General features: G+C 35.6%; 1 protein-coding gene across 1 annotated transcript in view; it reads right to left on the minus strand.

The window, feature by feature from the left end:
* Obsc (Obscurin) overlaps positions 1 to 16,348 on the minus strand; it is a 247,589-nt gene that overhangs the window by 50,033 nt on the left and 181,208 nt on the right. The window contains exons 29-30 of the mRNA XM_089096011.1: positions 13,613 to 13,757; positions 568 to 730 (exon numbers count right to left, since the gene is read on the minus strand). Of these exons, the coding sequence (XP_088952137.1) occupies positions 568 to 730; positions 13,613 to 13,757 (308 nt within the window). The remainder of the gene's footprint in view (positions 1 to 567; positions 731 to 13,612; positions 13,758 to 16,348) is intronic.

The following is a 16,348-nucleotide window of genomic DNA, read 5'->3' on the forward strand; positions in this document are numbered from 1 at the left end:
CATATACCTCATTGTAGTTATGTAAAGTAATGTAGCTGAATTTCTGTATTAAGAATTTATATTTCAATTTTGATTTATTCCTTAATTATGAATAAAAACACTAAACGTCTTGCCTTTACACTTATTTTGTTACACTTTTCATTTCTCAAAAAGAAATATGTTTATCAAGCCGTGTATTCATCAGCCCAACCAGAAAAAATTCTTTTGGGGGAGATCCAACTCACTTTTCAGAGAGAGAGAGGGATAGCAATTATAGAAAATCGTCTTTTAGTAACCGTATTATGACATTACAAATATGTATATAACATATGAACTTTTTCCTATTTCTGGTGGGGATGCTACACTTCTGTCATAATCTCTGAAATTAAAAAATCTTTTCTAATCCTGCAACATCGAAACTTATATGAATAAATGCAACTTGTTCGTGGTGGCTTGTGCGTTTAAGGGAAAATTATTTGCCTAAAGACGTGGATAAAAAAAAACACCGCACTTGAAAGAAATAATGAGTCTGAAAATGAAATGATACCCTTCTCAGTAGGCTGGCAAGTGTCATGATAATATTCTTACCAGTTCCTCTATACTGTAAATTATAGCAGAGAATCGGAGAGTTTCCATCATCTTTTGGGACTTTCCATTTGAGAAGTACCTCTGTATCAGAATAGCAGGAGACATCTGGAGAATCGGGTTGACTTGGCAAATCTCCAATCACCAGACGGGCTCTTGCTGTCACCTACAAAAGGAAACTAACAACTAAAATATACAGATTTCTTTTAATAAAATGATAAGACTCATGAGTTCAATAATACCTAGATTGAATTTGGAATAAGGAGAACAAACATTTTGTACGGCAGATCTATCAAAAACTTCGACGTGTATTTTAATGGAATCTACGGTAATTTTTTCAACTTCATGAGATCCCACTAACAAGAAACAGCTATCTTCGTCACATCAGAGGTAAAAAATTGGTGGTTATAACTAAGAACTTGTGAAACCCTTAGACTGAGACATATTATTATGAATTTATGAAGCGATTAAATTGGAAATTTTCAAATGAAAGTGAAAAGTGAGGCTAAAACTGATAACATCATTATATATTAGAAGAGCCACTCACCCCTCCCTAAACATCCCAATCTTTGCAAGTTTGACTTACCCTCTATTGAGGCTACGATTAATATCTGGTGTCTGGCTGATCCCCTCCCCCCTCCTCTGACAATTTCCCTCGGACAATTCTCCACCAAGAATAATTCTCCCCTGGAAAATACCACGAATAGAACTCCCCCTTCGGACAATTACCCACCGAAAACTTTCCTGTACGTTTAAATTGAGCAGCCAAAGGGAAAGTAAGACAAATAATAAAAAAAATTGAAGAAAAGAACGGATTATGTAGTGTTCTGCATATATCCCAAAATACCGGTACAATATATGGTATAAAATATCGGAATGTATTTATTTTATATTTCAAACTCTTCTTTTGCATTTTTGGGGTCTAGAAGCTCAGTTGTCATAGCAGAGTAAGATAAAGGTTTTAGAAAAAAATGCTTGCTTATTTGTAGTAGAGAGTTGTGTCTACCTTAATTTTTCGTTGATCTATCTTGGAGTTTGACTCAATGCTATTTAAATAAAATTTAACAAAAAGAAAAAAAATGCCTTTTAAAGGTACTTCAGACGGGAAAACTGTCTGGCTCTAAGCTGGCTTAAGTGCTTCGTTTAGACTGAAGAAAATGTCTCTGACTTGCACTGGTAGGGCCTATTACTCTTCCTGGGGCCGTAACGATTTAAAATAAATTAAAATTTTAAATTAATGAGTTAAAATAAGTACCGAAAAGAACGAGCTTCGCTCGGTGCCTGGTACTGATACACGACAGTTTATATACTAGGAAAGGAAACACAATGATAAGAAATACTGATGAAGATTCACTCGATTTTTGGTACTGGTAAACACGATTTCATGACATCATGCGAGATTCCCATTAAAATAAGTGGTTTAGTTGTTCATTCTTCACAGGAGTTATAATATTTTCGTGCTGGTGAAGTAGCCGTCATTGCTATCACTGTTGATACTTAATATCAGGAGACCAAGCTTCCCTTGGTCCAGGGTACTGGTACGCAGCAGGCTTATACATACTAACAAAGGACACAAAATGATAGGAAATGTATATGAGGACTCGCCCTTTTCCTGGTACTGGAACGCGTGCCCTGACACCCATGATGTCAAAAAATCACGAGATGTTCGCATTAAAATAATAGTTCGTTCTTTACAGGGTTTTGGAGTCCTAAAATTATCGTGCCGCGGAGTTAACTGCCATTGCTATCATTTTTTAAAAGCTCTATAGAAGTTTTATGGGGAGCGTTTAGTGCTTTCACTCAACATTATACGTCCGATGTTCATTTTCAGGTGGTAGCCGAACTTTCAAGCTATTTTGCGGTATAATACAAGGAAATGCTTCACATACCGTGATTTAAAGACAGGTGTGCGAAGGTTCATCTCCATACACCTGTCGTTGACGTCGTTGTGCTGTTGAGGGGCGCCCCCTCCCCAAATTTTTTGGCATTCGGTAAAATTTTTAATTTCGGCAGAGATATTTGCAAAATCGGGCGAAATTCTTGATTTCTGCCGAAAGTTCGACATAAATCAGGTAGCGATTCGGTAAAATTTACGAAGATCACCCCCATCTCAATAAATGAGCCTCGGAACGCCCCTGCCTGAGACCCATTATTTCCTATGGTAAAAAAACAAAACGTTACTCGACTGAGCTAATAATCTATTGATAAAATTATATTCTTAGGAGTGCATTCTAAGGCAATGAAAATATTGTTTCCGGGACCCTGACCAACTGGTGTTACAGGAACATTACAATACAAAAACGATATCTGGCCGGTTGTCATAATTACAATTTTTGGAGATTGAAACAAGTTTCATTAACCATCAAAATAATATGTCTGTCCAGCAAGTATATCAATTCCCCATGGTGCGCATACTTTCAGGAAGATGCCAAAAAAAACGTCTGGAAACAAATCACTGATTGCATTTACCATATATCCAATTGAGAAATCGATTGCGCAAATAACTTGTTACTATGTACTGATGCTTAACACCAGTTGGTCAGCGTCCCAGAAACAACATATTTATTGGCTTAGAGTGTATTTGGCTGAGAGTGTAAGAATATAGTTTCATCAATAGCTTATTAGCTCAGTCGAGTAGCATTTTGTTCTTTTACCATAGGAAATAATGGGTCTCATTTTCGATTCATACATTAGACGTAAATTTCATAAAATCAATGGAAAAAAACTGCTTAAAAGCTAAAAAATGTGTCATTAAAAAAGAAAACATGTGACCATCTATAAGAGTAGTTAGTAGAAGAGTAGAGTAGAGTAGAATATTTTTATTTATAATACGTACATAAATGAATGTCACAAAACAGCGCACATGCCTGGTGGCATACTTTAGCACTGAAAATATTGCCAACGAAAATACACAGCCATTTTCTAACTAAATTTTACAACAACAAAAAAGAAAACCCTACTGAACAAAATGCTTAGCATGTCATAAGATATTTCTTCACCAGTCTTAGAAAATGTCGCTTGTTGCTGCATTCTCGAACTGATGCAGGAATTGAGTTCCAGATTTTTGGGCCAATGTGATGGATGCTGAATCCTGCTCTTGATGTCAGGCGAATATTGCATGAAAAATTTGAATGATGCGTAGTAGGATAATTATGAAATTGAGAATTAGTTGAAAAAATGCCAGAGAAATTTACAGGTAAATTATTATATTGGTAATCATGACAAATACTAGAGATAGAAATTAAATGAAGTTGGTCCAAATAGAAAATTCCTGAAGTCCCATATAGGTGTCTAACTGAAGTTCTGCAATCAACATTAAAAAGAATCCTCATTGCTTTATTCTGAAGTATTTGGAGAGATTTGATAACAGACGGAAAGGTAGATGCCCAAACCAAAATGCAATAGAGAAAATATGGGTGCACGAAATAATAAAAAATATATTTTAGAATAGCTTTAGGAAAAAAGTGACAAAGACGAGTTAGCATGCCAACATTTCGGGAAATTTTTAACGACAGTGTTTTTACATATTTATGAAACGACAAATTTTCATCTAAAATAATCCCAAGATATTTGAACTGATCTACCCGTCTTAATTCAAGACCATTCAAAAGAAGGGAGAAGGTATCTGACACTACTGATCCAGTTCGCGAAAATAACATATACTGGCATTTGTTTTCATTAAGAGCTAGGAAATTCCTTGAATACCAATCAGATACAGTTAGTAACGTACTTTCGAGGTTCTGGAAAAGAACTGATAGGTCCCGGTGAGAAGCAAAAATTACTACATCATCAGCAAACATTATAATTTTACAAAGAGGCAAAACTTCTGGCAAATCATTTATAAAAAGAATAAATAGAATAGGCCCAAGGACAGAGCCCTGAGGCACTCCGTAATTAATTGGAAAAGTTTCGGAACGGAGATCACGAGATTTATCAACACAATCTAGTCGTCTCCCAAAAAGGTAAGATGAAAAAAATTAGAACAGCTTGTGTTGAAAACCCATAAGACTTTAGTTTAAAAAGAAGCAACGAATGATTTACGGTGTCAAACGCCTTTGCGACATCAAGAAAAATCGCCAACGCGTGTTGACCATCATCTAGTGAATCATTAATAATTAGTAAAAGCTCATGAATTGCCAGTTCAGTTGACTTTCCTTTTATAATTCATATTGAGACGTGTGTAAAATCTTACTGTCAAATAAATATTTTTGTAATTGACTATTTGCAAGTTTTTCCAAAATTTTGCTGAAAACCGAAAGTAGAGAAATGCCTCTATAGTCTGAAGGGTCAGTTGAACTCCCAGCTTTAGGTAATGCTATAACATTTCCTTTTTTTAAAAGCTCAGGAAAAACCCCATGCATAAGTGATAGATTAAAAATCTGTGCCAACAAAGGTGAAATGCTTGACGGTATTTGCTTTACGGTTTGAGCCGAAAATCCAAATTCGTCCTTAGAAAAACTCCGTTTAAGCTTCAGAATAACTTTTTCAATCTCATGAGGCTTAATCTCAGAAAAAGAAAACGAATTTTCCGCATGTTGCTCATTAACTGGAACAGAGGGGGAATTCAGTTGCATATTCATAGTCAATGCAAGTCTAGAACCAATATTACTGAAATAATCTCCAAGAGCATTTAAAATTTCATTGGGCTCTGGAACATTTTCTCCATTTAAAACAAGGCAATTAACACTATTATTTTTACGACTATGAGGACGTATCTTTTCATTTATCAATTGCCATGTTTTTCTCATATCCGATTTATACTCAAAAAATTTCTCTTTATAATATTTTCTCTTCTCATGTCTGATAATTGAATTTAGATTATTCCTATAAACTCTGATTTATTCAAACGACTCAGGTGTCTGTAATTTAAAATAATTCTTAAATTTTCTATTTTTATGTTTTAACGATGCCAAAATACCTTCAGTAATCCATGGGTCAAATTTCTGCGCAAACTTTCCATGCGAAACTCGTGTTGAAGAAGCCCGATCCCGCAGTCGCATCATTTGATCAATAAAATCTGAAAACGCAGCATTTGCGTCATCTGAGCAATAAACCGAACTCCAAGCATGGTCACCAATTAACTGACGTAGAACTTTACAATCAATCCATGTATATCGCTTTTTTGAATTATCCATTGTTGAATCTCGATGTTGTTTATTACTATTATTTAAATTTAAAAGAACACTCACCGGAAAATGATCTGACATATCAGACAAAATTACTGATGATTTTTCAGCATCAAATAAAACATGAGAGAAAAATATATTATCTAATAATGTAGCGGTGTTAGCTGTAACTCTTGTCGGCAGAGAAATACTTGGAAGAAAATTAGAACACATTCCAACATCAAGATTCAAAAGATCAAAATTAAAATCACCCGAAATAATAACCGGTTTTTTCAACCCTTCCAGATTTTTCAACAGCGGTTCAAAAACTTCAAAAAATCTTTTTGGGTTACCTGACGGAGATCGATAAACAGACCCGAAAATAAATGGGTTACAGCCCAAAGGTACAACTTCAACAAAAATAGTCTCACATAACCCTTCATCAAATACAGACAAATCACTGAGAATACTAAAAGACCAGTCATCACGAATATACAGCATCTGACCTCCTCTCGCATTCTGACACCTTGTACGCGAAATTCACTTCATCCCGGGCAGATCTAACATTGTAAGGGGTGTATTAGCAGACAGAAAAGTTTCGTAAACTCCAACAATGTCTATAGGACTAGATGCAAGCAAAAGCTTCAGTTCATTGAATGCACTTTGTAGTCCCTGGGCATTTACATGTAACGATCTGATCGGAAAATCACAACTTTTTGTTTTATCCGATAGAAACTCGCCTGAAGAATAATCACATTCAGGTAGATTATTTACATAAGGCATATCTTTATCACTTCCGGTAGTTGAATTTAGAATAACATCTAATATCAAACGAGAATCAAGAAAACACTGAAAACAATCCATAAAACAAAAAAAGAAAAGAAAAATTCACTGCTTCTTAGTTTAGACGACAGGTTCATATGACACATTGCGAATCTGAACTACGTCGGAAATCGTTTTACACGGAATGGTTTGCGAACCGCACTTGACATAAACAACACCTCGTAAAGTCCATACATTTTTCAATTCAAACTTATTGCGCGCAAGCTTGTAGATTTCTTGCCTTTCCCTGGTTAGAGCCTCATTTACATAGATTCGAGTACCTTTCAAATTCTTGCGATTGCGCAGGATCTCAACTGCAGATGCCTCAGTAAAAAATGTGAGTTCAATCGGAGTTTTTATTTCCGAGGCACCTCCCAAACGCCTTGCACCCTTGACAACGAATTTATCAAGATTGAGTCCGATTTCACTGTTAAGATGAGCCAATACTTTCTCTCCAAAGAGTGGCAAATAACGTATGGAAGAATAGATTTCCGATACAATGAACCGAGTAAGGAGAGACGACTGGCTTATATCATCCAGCTTAGTTTCAAGCGTTTGGAACTTTGCGCCGGTTCGAGCAATTTTTGCTCGCTAATCACAGAGTGATTTCTCAATCAGTTCAAATTTACCCTTGAATTACAGATCGATCGCCTCATAGACAACTTGCGTAACAGTATCAAGAAAATCTGACTTAATCTGTGTCACCGGAGAACTCCCTAATCTACTGCACTGTTCTTCCACTCTCCTACGAATTTCATCCTGTATGCCGTCACGAAGGTTAACAATTTCTGACTGCATCAAGTTAACCGACTCAGATAAATCACCGGCTAAACCTTCAGAGTCCTCCGTACACAGCCTTATCGCTCTCTGAACATTTTTTCTGCCATCTCTCAGCGCTTCTTCATATTTCTCCGCGTAAGCCTATATATTCTCGGACGTTACTATTTTAATTTCGTCAGTTCCGTAACAGCAAACTTCATAATTACTTCCATCACCTTTGACAGGTATCACCCACGTAATTTTGCAAGGCCACAGCTTGTAATATTTAAATTGAGCAAACGCCCGGTTTCCCACTTGCATAGCTTCGGCAAATGACAAAATGAAAAAAAGCAAAATCTCTCTCTCAATACGTCCGCACACCTTCTGTGTATGAATGCCTAGCAGCGACTGATGACAGTGGGCGGGATCAAAAAAAGGTAGAGCTGAAAACAGCCAATGGGAAATTTACCAAGTATCCAAGTTAAAATATCCAAAAAAGTATGATATAGATGGTCATACAGATGGTAGCATCGGGAGAATCCAAATTCTGTGTGGTCTTTAAAAAAAGTGTCGGTACCGAGGATCGAAGAGGGTGGGCTCTTGTCGGAGTAATTGAAGGGATGACTAATTCGAACTTCTTTTCCAGCTTTCTCCTCCAGTAATTGGGAATGTGAAATTCTTTTCCAGTTTTTCTCCCACCAATTATTTTTGCTCTAAGTCCATTACTATGCAATTCAGTAACGATGGGAAGTACTGTATTGCCCAAATGCTCTGAAATTTCTAAATTACGCATTAGCACATTTATCATGGTATTCTTTAGTTTTAAGTCATGAGGTGGTAAATCAACAATCTAATTGAAGAAATTTTCTTTCTGTTTTAATCGACTGATGCTCTATGCGTTTAATTCAAAACGATCTACTGAAAAAAAATCTTTTGCACCTTCTCCTATGCTATCTTGATTTATGCAAATGATCCATTCTTATAACTCCAAAGCTTTGTAAGGAATAAGCCAAAATTTTTAAGGGGAATTTTGCATGGTATCCTGACGTCATCTTTTCGAACCATCAAGTCCATACAATCACCCTGGGAGAAAAATTTCGCAAAGTCATGGCTTATATTGGATCGTTTTTTTTCAGGCCAGAAAACGTTTGTGCGCCAATTTTTCGAAAAAATTATCGGGTCATTTTCGAGAAAAAAACATATGCATAATTATTACTTGTTTAAAGATGGAAAATACGAAAATTGTAACTTGGAACGTTACAACGTCGAAAAACAAATATCGTATTGACATTTTGACCGAGGAATTCAGATGGTTTTAACTGGACCTGTTAGGAGTTTCAAAAATTCATATCCCGGGGAGGGTAGGAATAATGAAATTAAGGGATGTAGAATTTATTTACTCAGGAAAAAAGGATGGGGTGCATTAGGGAGGTAACAGGGTTCATGATAAATAAGGAAGCTTCTAAGTCTTGCTTAGGTTGGGAAGTTATTAATAATAGAATTCTAGTTGCTGTAGAATTGCTGAGTTGCTGCCTATTTAAGCGGCAGTCCTATTGAAACTTGGAAGAAAGAACTAAAATAGGATATAGGAGCATAAGACATAGACATAGACATAGACATAGACATATTTTTATTAATATCTAAACTCTTAGCAATGGATAATGTTTGTCTTATTTAAAACAATATGAGAAGAAAAAAAAAAAAATTAAAAATAAAAAAAAAAAAAAACAACAACGGGAATTAAAATAAAAATAATTATTGTTGTATGATAAAACGAAAAAGGGGACAAACGGGTTTTTGTCGCGGTTGGTCCTGCAGACAGGGGGTTGTAGCTTGGACTGGGATCTGGTTCTTTGGTTAACAGGAGCATCAGGTGGGAGGATCAGTCTGTGATGGGGCGAAGATAGCAGTGACTTGCCGAGGGACATGATCAGTGATAATCGTCTGTCGCTGAGAGATTCAAGGTTCAGTTCTTGCAAGAGTTTGTTGTAGTCGTCACTTCTGTTACCAACGATTATGTTAACAGCTCGTTTCTGCAAAGATTCAAGGTCATCGCAAAGGTAGTGGATGCTCTGGACAAAAGGTCCCCAGACAGCGACGGCATATTCGAGTAGAGGTCTCACATACGTAATATAGGCATTTTTTAGGCTTTGAGTGTCGCAGCCAAACCTGCGCATCAGGACTAGGGTCTGAAGTGATGCATTGCCAGCCTTAATAACCTTCTCCACGTGTTCGGTGAATGTGCAGTCCATCGATAATGTGACTCCGAGGATTTTTGCAGATGGAACAATAGGGAAAGGGACTTGCGGGAATTCCAGATCACGTTTTAAGGGGCAAAACCTGAGAATCATTGATTTATCTGATTTATCATAAGAAAGATGCAACAAAGAATGGTTGGATTCCAATCCAATAGATTGGAAGCACTTAGTGATTTCAGAAAAACTCTAATTCAACCTTTTTATAAGATAGGTTATAAGGACGATGGAAGATAGATGGGGTAATTTTAAGAAAATAGTTTGCAAAGTAGTAGATCCAAATTCTGCTGTCTTAAGAAGCAAATTTAAAAACGCAGCTAGAAATATTTGAGAAGGAGCATTCGAGTGATAAAAATACTTGTGAAAATGCTTTATGTTTAATAGAAAGGAGGGACTTGTGCAAAAATTATGTGAGAGTTATATCATATGAGAATAAAAGTAATGTAAGAAAAGTAGAGAAAGCAGTAAAACATCAGTAAAGGAGGTGTGAAGTGGAGATCATAGATAAAATTGCCAAAAATCTGGAATATGCGACTCGGCAAAATAGTAAAAATTATATTGGCATGTTAAAAAATTGAGAGGGAATAGTCAGTGCGGACTTGTCCAGTTAAAGATAGAATCGGGGCCTCAATTGGTTGTAAGCACGGGAAGAGTTGAAGAGAGATGGGCAGAACATTTTCTAGAATTTTGTTTGACCGTGATATAGTTACAAAAATGATATACAAAACAATGAAAAACTTTATGACAATTTGAAAGTAATTTTAGCGGTTTTAGGAAAAGCGGGATTTTACCTAGCGATTTCAGAAAAGCTTTAATCTTGTTCCTGAGAGATGTTCTACACAGAGCCGGATTTAAAGCTTTGACTCTTCTAGGCCCAAGCGTTTTTGCCGCTCCTTATTCATACCATAGGAAGAATGGTCAATTTCCCTTAAGAAAATAATCTTTATGATGAAAATATTTATTTTATAGCAAAACAACATCACTTATGATAATAATTTTATAATCAAATATTTGTATGTTGGGGGTATTAAGTAAATTAAACAAGCCAAGAAAATATTAGGAATAAGTTTAGTCCATTGGTGCATAGCAACACATGTACGCATTATACATTACTTTGTAAAAAGGAGTTGTTATCTTCAAAGCCACTTGACAAATCCTTCCTCCTTGCTTTTTTTCATGCGAAGCATCTTTTGAGTCAGCTTTCCCTCAATAATGAGCAGGGATAATGATGTCAATCTGTCGTGGCCAATTGCAGATCTTAAGTAGTTCTTCACCCAACAAAGGGTGGAGAAGGATCTTTCTCCTGTGTAGTTTGTGGCAGGCATATTTAAGAACCATTCTTAAGCCAATGCCAATGTTTGGATAGATGTCAGCTGCATTAAAATGACGTCAACGTCAGTTAGTCATGCTTTTTTTTCCCTTCATGAGTATTTTGTACCAAGAAGGGTTTCAAATGTAAGCATTCATCTACAATCATAGGCTCCAGATCATCGGGATAAAAAAAAACTCAATAGCTCACTTGCATGCTTCGTGATTTCAGAGGCGTGATTTACGTGGCGGCAGAGTGCACCTGGCCTTATGACGATAAATAGCATTAGTTCAGTTTTTGTTAAAAAAAAATCCCTCAGTGATAATTTATTTCACCCCCTGGCATTGTGCGCCCCTAGGCCCAGGACTAGTGGGCCCTTTGGTAAAACTAGCCTGACTCTAAACCCTTCCATTTCTGAGCATAAATAATAATGTTATCTTTGTCACATTTAAAACGTTTGGCTAATAATACGAAATTTATCATCAGTTCAGAATCTATGCTTAGTCTAAATATATTCCTCAAAATCAATCGAGTTTCTGGAGGTGAATTCCCTCTGCATTGATATGAATAAGCTCTCAAGAAAATTTTAAAACTTTATGCATGAAACTACGTTTTTTTTACCTCAGGCAATAACTGAGCTTTTGAAATAATGTTGTTGCAAAGTAACATGTAAAATACTATTATGATTTTCTATAAAAAATAATAGGATTTTCGATAAATTGGAAGAACCTAATGATTTTAGAAAACTTTAATTCAGCCTTTTTATAAGATCGATGATAGGGGCAAGTGAAATAATCATGAAGGTATTAACTTGGTTTCAGCAGGTAGCAAATTACTTAGCACTCATTACTCATTACTCATTACTCGTGTTACTCATTAGACTAAGAAATGCTGTAGATAAAGTTTTAGGAGAAGAACAATATTGTTTTAGTGAGAGAAGAGGATGCGTTTATAAAATTTTAAATTTAGATTAATAACTGGGAAGTTTCTGAATTATCAAATAGCTTTGTTCCCGAGTTTTATAGATTATGATAGATAGTTGATTGAGCTGACAGGACCACTTTCATTTAAGGCCTTTAGTTTCATTCATCAGGGAAGTTTCATCGAAGGCCCACCCATAAATGGTAAGTTAGGTAAGAACGTTGAAATGATTAATGCCATTGAGGAGAATGCCTTGGTTATGGTGGAAAGCGATGTTAGTGCTTGGTTCCGTCTACAATCGTAAATTGCGCAGGACTGTGTCTTATCCTTGTTTATATGCAGCATTTTGATAAATTTTTTTACAATATTACTGCAGGCTATTTTCCGCAGTTGAATTTTTTTAGAAGAATAAGAAGGTAAGTTTTAGAACTATGGTTATAACACTCGAATTCCCAGTAATGACAGTAATGAAGTACGTATCCACAACAAGGGCGCTTCACAAGGTTGGGGGGGGGTCGTGTTTCCCAAAGAATTTTTTGATCTTTTTCATGTAAACGTTTCATATAGGATAGTTTTATGTACACGTTTAAAATGACCGCATATCAGACATTAACCTGTACGAAAATGTGTTTTGATTCCACGTTCAAAGGTTAAATAAAGAAAGGTTAAACCACTTAGGTTGACTATTGCCAGTGAAGGATGATAGATTTTGAAATAGTGCTTTTTGGCCATCATTTCGGGGCTGAATAGAAATAAAGACGTCCTTGAATGGGGTGAGAAGAGATCAAAAATAATTTAAAGGGAATAATACTTTATGAGAGGAGTAAATACAAATGTTTGCATTTCTTATATTATTATTATTATTTATTTATTACCCGTCAAAAAAAGGTACGAAAGACGGAGTATCACTAGAAAAGAAAAAACTAAAAAAAAACAAACACACATCTAACAAACTACAAAGACGAGAAACACAAAACTCAATTATACACTGCATTGCAGGTACGTAACATATTTTACTTTTTAAACTCCCAAGTACTGAACAAACATAAGCAATATGAGCATCGTTGCACTAAGCCGCAATTGGTAAAAAATTATACCAAATAATCATAGGTGAATCAAAAATATACAGTAGATAAACCTAACAGCTAGTCAATATGTGATAAGAGACGGTAAAACAATTAAATGACACTTTCGTCCACTGGTCTTGAATTCAGATCGCTCTCAACGAATGGTTCATTTATTTCGATATGCATAAATATCAGAAACAAGGAAATTATTCAATCACGGATATTTTTTACTTCATACATAAAACAAAATGCTTAAGAGAATGGATAATTAATAAACAGTTAAAGTATTAGTTATATACGCAATATATTTTCAAAGAAAAATTGACATCAAGATTGAGAATAACCAGCGTCACATAAATTGGACTCTTATGAAAAGAGACTAAATCACCATTCAATTTAAAATTGCAACATTTACAATGTTAACGCAATTACAGCTCACTTAATTAAATTAACAACAGACGATAAAATTATAAACTCCCACTTTCTATATTTGAGGCAGGAAAGGATTTCCCCATTTTTAATATTGTACGTGTGTAAACTGGAGGGTGGTATCAAAATCTCCATTAACATTTACTCTACTTAACAAAAGTCAATTAAATTTCATTACAAAAGTTGATTTAAAGTTGAGAATTCAGTATACTGCATTACGACAAATATGATAGATTACTCAAAAGATTGGATCTCACGCAAAAGAACGGTTATTTTCTAAGGGTCAATGATCTAATGATGGCTTATAAAATTTTGGATTTAAGCATGACTAGGGGATAAATGAGCCATTAGCTTTATTGCGTTAGTCAGTAGAAAATTTACCTGTCCACTATCGTTACGAGCAACGGCTTTATATATTCCCACGTCTTGAGACATAGCTGATTCGAAGCGCAGGATAGACCTCCCTTTGTCGTCCTCTTTTATAGAGATTCGAGATCCAGGAAGAAGCATTACCTCATTTTTGTACCTGCAAAATGGAACTAAGTTAAAACATCCAGGGACTGATAAATAAGATAAAATGACAGTAGCGATATAATCAACATTCCGTAACACACAAAACCATGCAGCATACTTGGTTTTCTGATAATTTCACAATTTCAGGGCTCTAAGGGAATAAGGACTGTAAGCCTTTTAAAAACAATATTTTCTTCTGAGGATTTAAACAAGAAAAAGTCTTAATATCTCACGATGTGTAGCTAAGTAATATAGCTTACTATATTATACAGTAAGTGGAATTACTTTAGTTTGTCTAAGAGTAAGAAATAATAAAGAATATTGACTCTTTTCTCTCTATTTTCTATAAATTATAATTGATTTTACAGATTCCACCAGCAGAAAAATAGCCACTTTTTGGAAAAATTTTGAGATGTCTCACTTTGTTTTGGACACAACCATTTGCATTCGAAGAGCGCCATATCCCGCATTCACTTAGTTGTTTGAGGCCAGTAAGGTGCCATTCTTCTGGCACAGCATTCCAAACAGTATGGGTAACTCGTAATAGTGAAAACTGGCGTAAGTGTAGAAGAAAAAGAACCAGTAGCGTCATCTAGCGTTTGCCATTTCTTGGCTTTTGTTCAGCCTAATAACAAGGCAAAATTGATGTAATTAGTGAAACTGGCAATATAACTTTGGTAATAAGGGTCTGATCTCTTTTTCTGAAAAAAATCAAACAAGAAGCTTGAAAAAATGCCAAGAAACGGCAAATGTTAGATGGGGTTGGTAAATGTTTTACCAACTGGCATCAGTTTCCAATCTTGAAAGCATGCTCTTTGCGGCAGTCGATGATGCGCAGGTCAACTGGGTTTTCTTTTTTGGGGTACAGGATTGAACTTTTTCCCATGAAATTTTTCCCTATAACATTTTTTTTTAGAATGTAATACCAGAACAGATTGCTATGAAAGGTATCACATTTACAGTGTATTATATTCCTCAGTTGTACTGAGTTTCTATTTTATATTGTAACTTACGAATGCAAAAGAAACTTGTAAAAGAGAAGCTAAGTTAGGTTTAACAAAATAAATTTTTTTTAAAGCAGTTCGTGGTAACGAACTGTAAGTAAGAAGCGACCCGGTCAATAGTAACCGAAACTCAAAAAAATGGAATTCTGATATCAATAGATAAATCAAAAGAATTGGATTTTTGTGCTGATTTCACATATATAATTATTATCAAGTTTAGTCTTATCCATCAAAAGTTAAGAGCCTGAGAATATTTGCCCTATTTTCGAAAAAAAGGGGAAAACACCCCTAAAAGTCATGAAAATCACATCATCAGATTCAGCGTATTAGAGAACCCTACTGTAGAGGCTTCAAGCTCCTATCGGCAAAAATTTGGAATTTTGTATTATTTGCCAGAAGAAAGATCACGGATGCGTGTTTATTTGTTTTTCTGTTTGTTTCTTTTTCTCCAGGGGTGATTATACCGACCCAGTGGTCCTAGAATATCGCCAGAGGGCTAATTCACACGAAAATTAAAAGTTCTAGTGCCCTTTTTGAGTGACCAAAAAAAATGGAGGGCAACTAGGCTCCAGCCCACGCTCATTTTTCCCAAAGTCGCTCGATCAAAATTTTGAGATAGTCATTTTGTTCAGCATAGTCGAAAAATCTAATAACTGTGTCTTTGAGGATGACTTAATCCCCCACAGTCCCCGGTGGAAGGGCTGCTGTGAACTTTACCCATTGTTTACATATAGTATTGGTTATTGGGATGCATGCAGACGTTTTCAGGGGTATTTTTTTTTATTCTGAGGGGGGGGGAACGGGAGGAGAAGGTTACTAAGTAGGATCTTTCCATGGAGGAATTATTCAGAATTATTCATGGGGCAAGATAATTTTTCCATGAAGGGGGCGCCGGATTTCCCAGCATTCTTTAAAAACGATCAGAAATCAAATAAAAAAATAAGTCTTTTCAACTGATAGAATCGAGCGACATTAAAACTTAAAACGAACAGAAATTAGTCCGTATACGAAAGGGGCTGTTCCCTCCTCAACGCCCTGCTCTTTACGCTAAGGTTTGACTCTTTCTCACAACTCTACTTTTTAAAACAATAAAAAACTTTAGAGTAAAGAGCGGGGCGTTGAGGAGGGGATATCCCCTTTCATATACGTAATAATTTCGGTTCGTTTTAAATTTTAATGTTGCTCCTTACTTTCAGTTGAAAAACTTGTTTTTTTTTGTTTTTGTTTTTTTAAGAATGAGTAGCATATTATTGAAAAAAAACACGTTTGGAGAGAAACTAAATCAATACAAGTCACTTTTTAATTTTTTGTTTCATAAAAGTCTTACCCATATGAGGTTAGAATGCATTGCCGACTAAAATGTGTCCCTATCGGGCGTATCAAACTTAGCTTTTTTTATTTAGGAAGATACATCTTTAGATACAACCAAGAGATGGTACAATCTCTCATTATAGTCTATCATTAATTTAGTAGACGATTACCGGTGTTTGACTCCTCATTTATTATGGTTTTTTATTCTGTACTAGGTTCCCTAGCTAACTAAAAACTGCTATGGCTGCTGAGTGCAGTAATACATGGCTTAGAGGAGTAAGTAGAGGCG

This window comes from Artemia sp. Qi Xiang Cuo, chromosome 10 (genome assembly GCF_049724085.1).
Source record: "Artemia sp. Qi Xiang Cuo chromosome 10, ASM4972408v1, whole genome shotgun sequence".
NCBI classification, from domain to species: Eukaryota; Metazoa; Arthropoda; class Branchiopoda; order Anostraca; family Artemiidae; genus Artemia; species Artemia sp. Qi Xiang Cuo.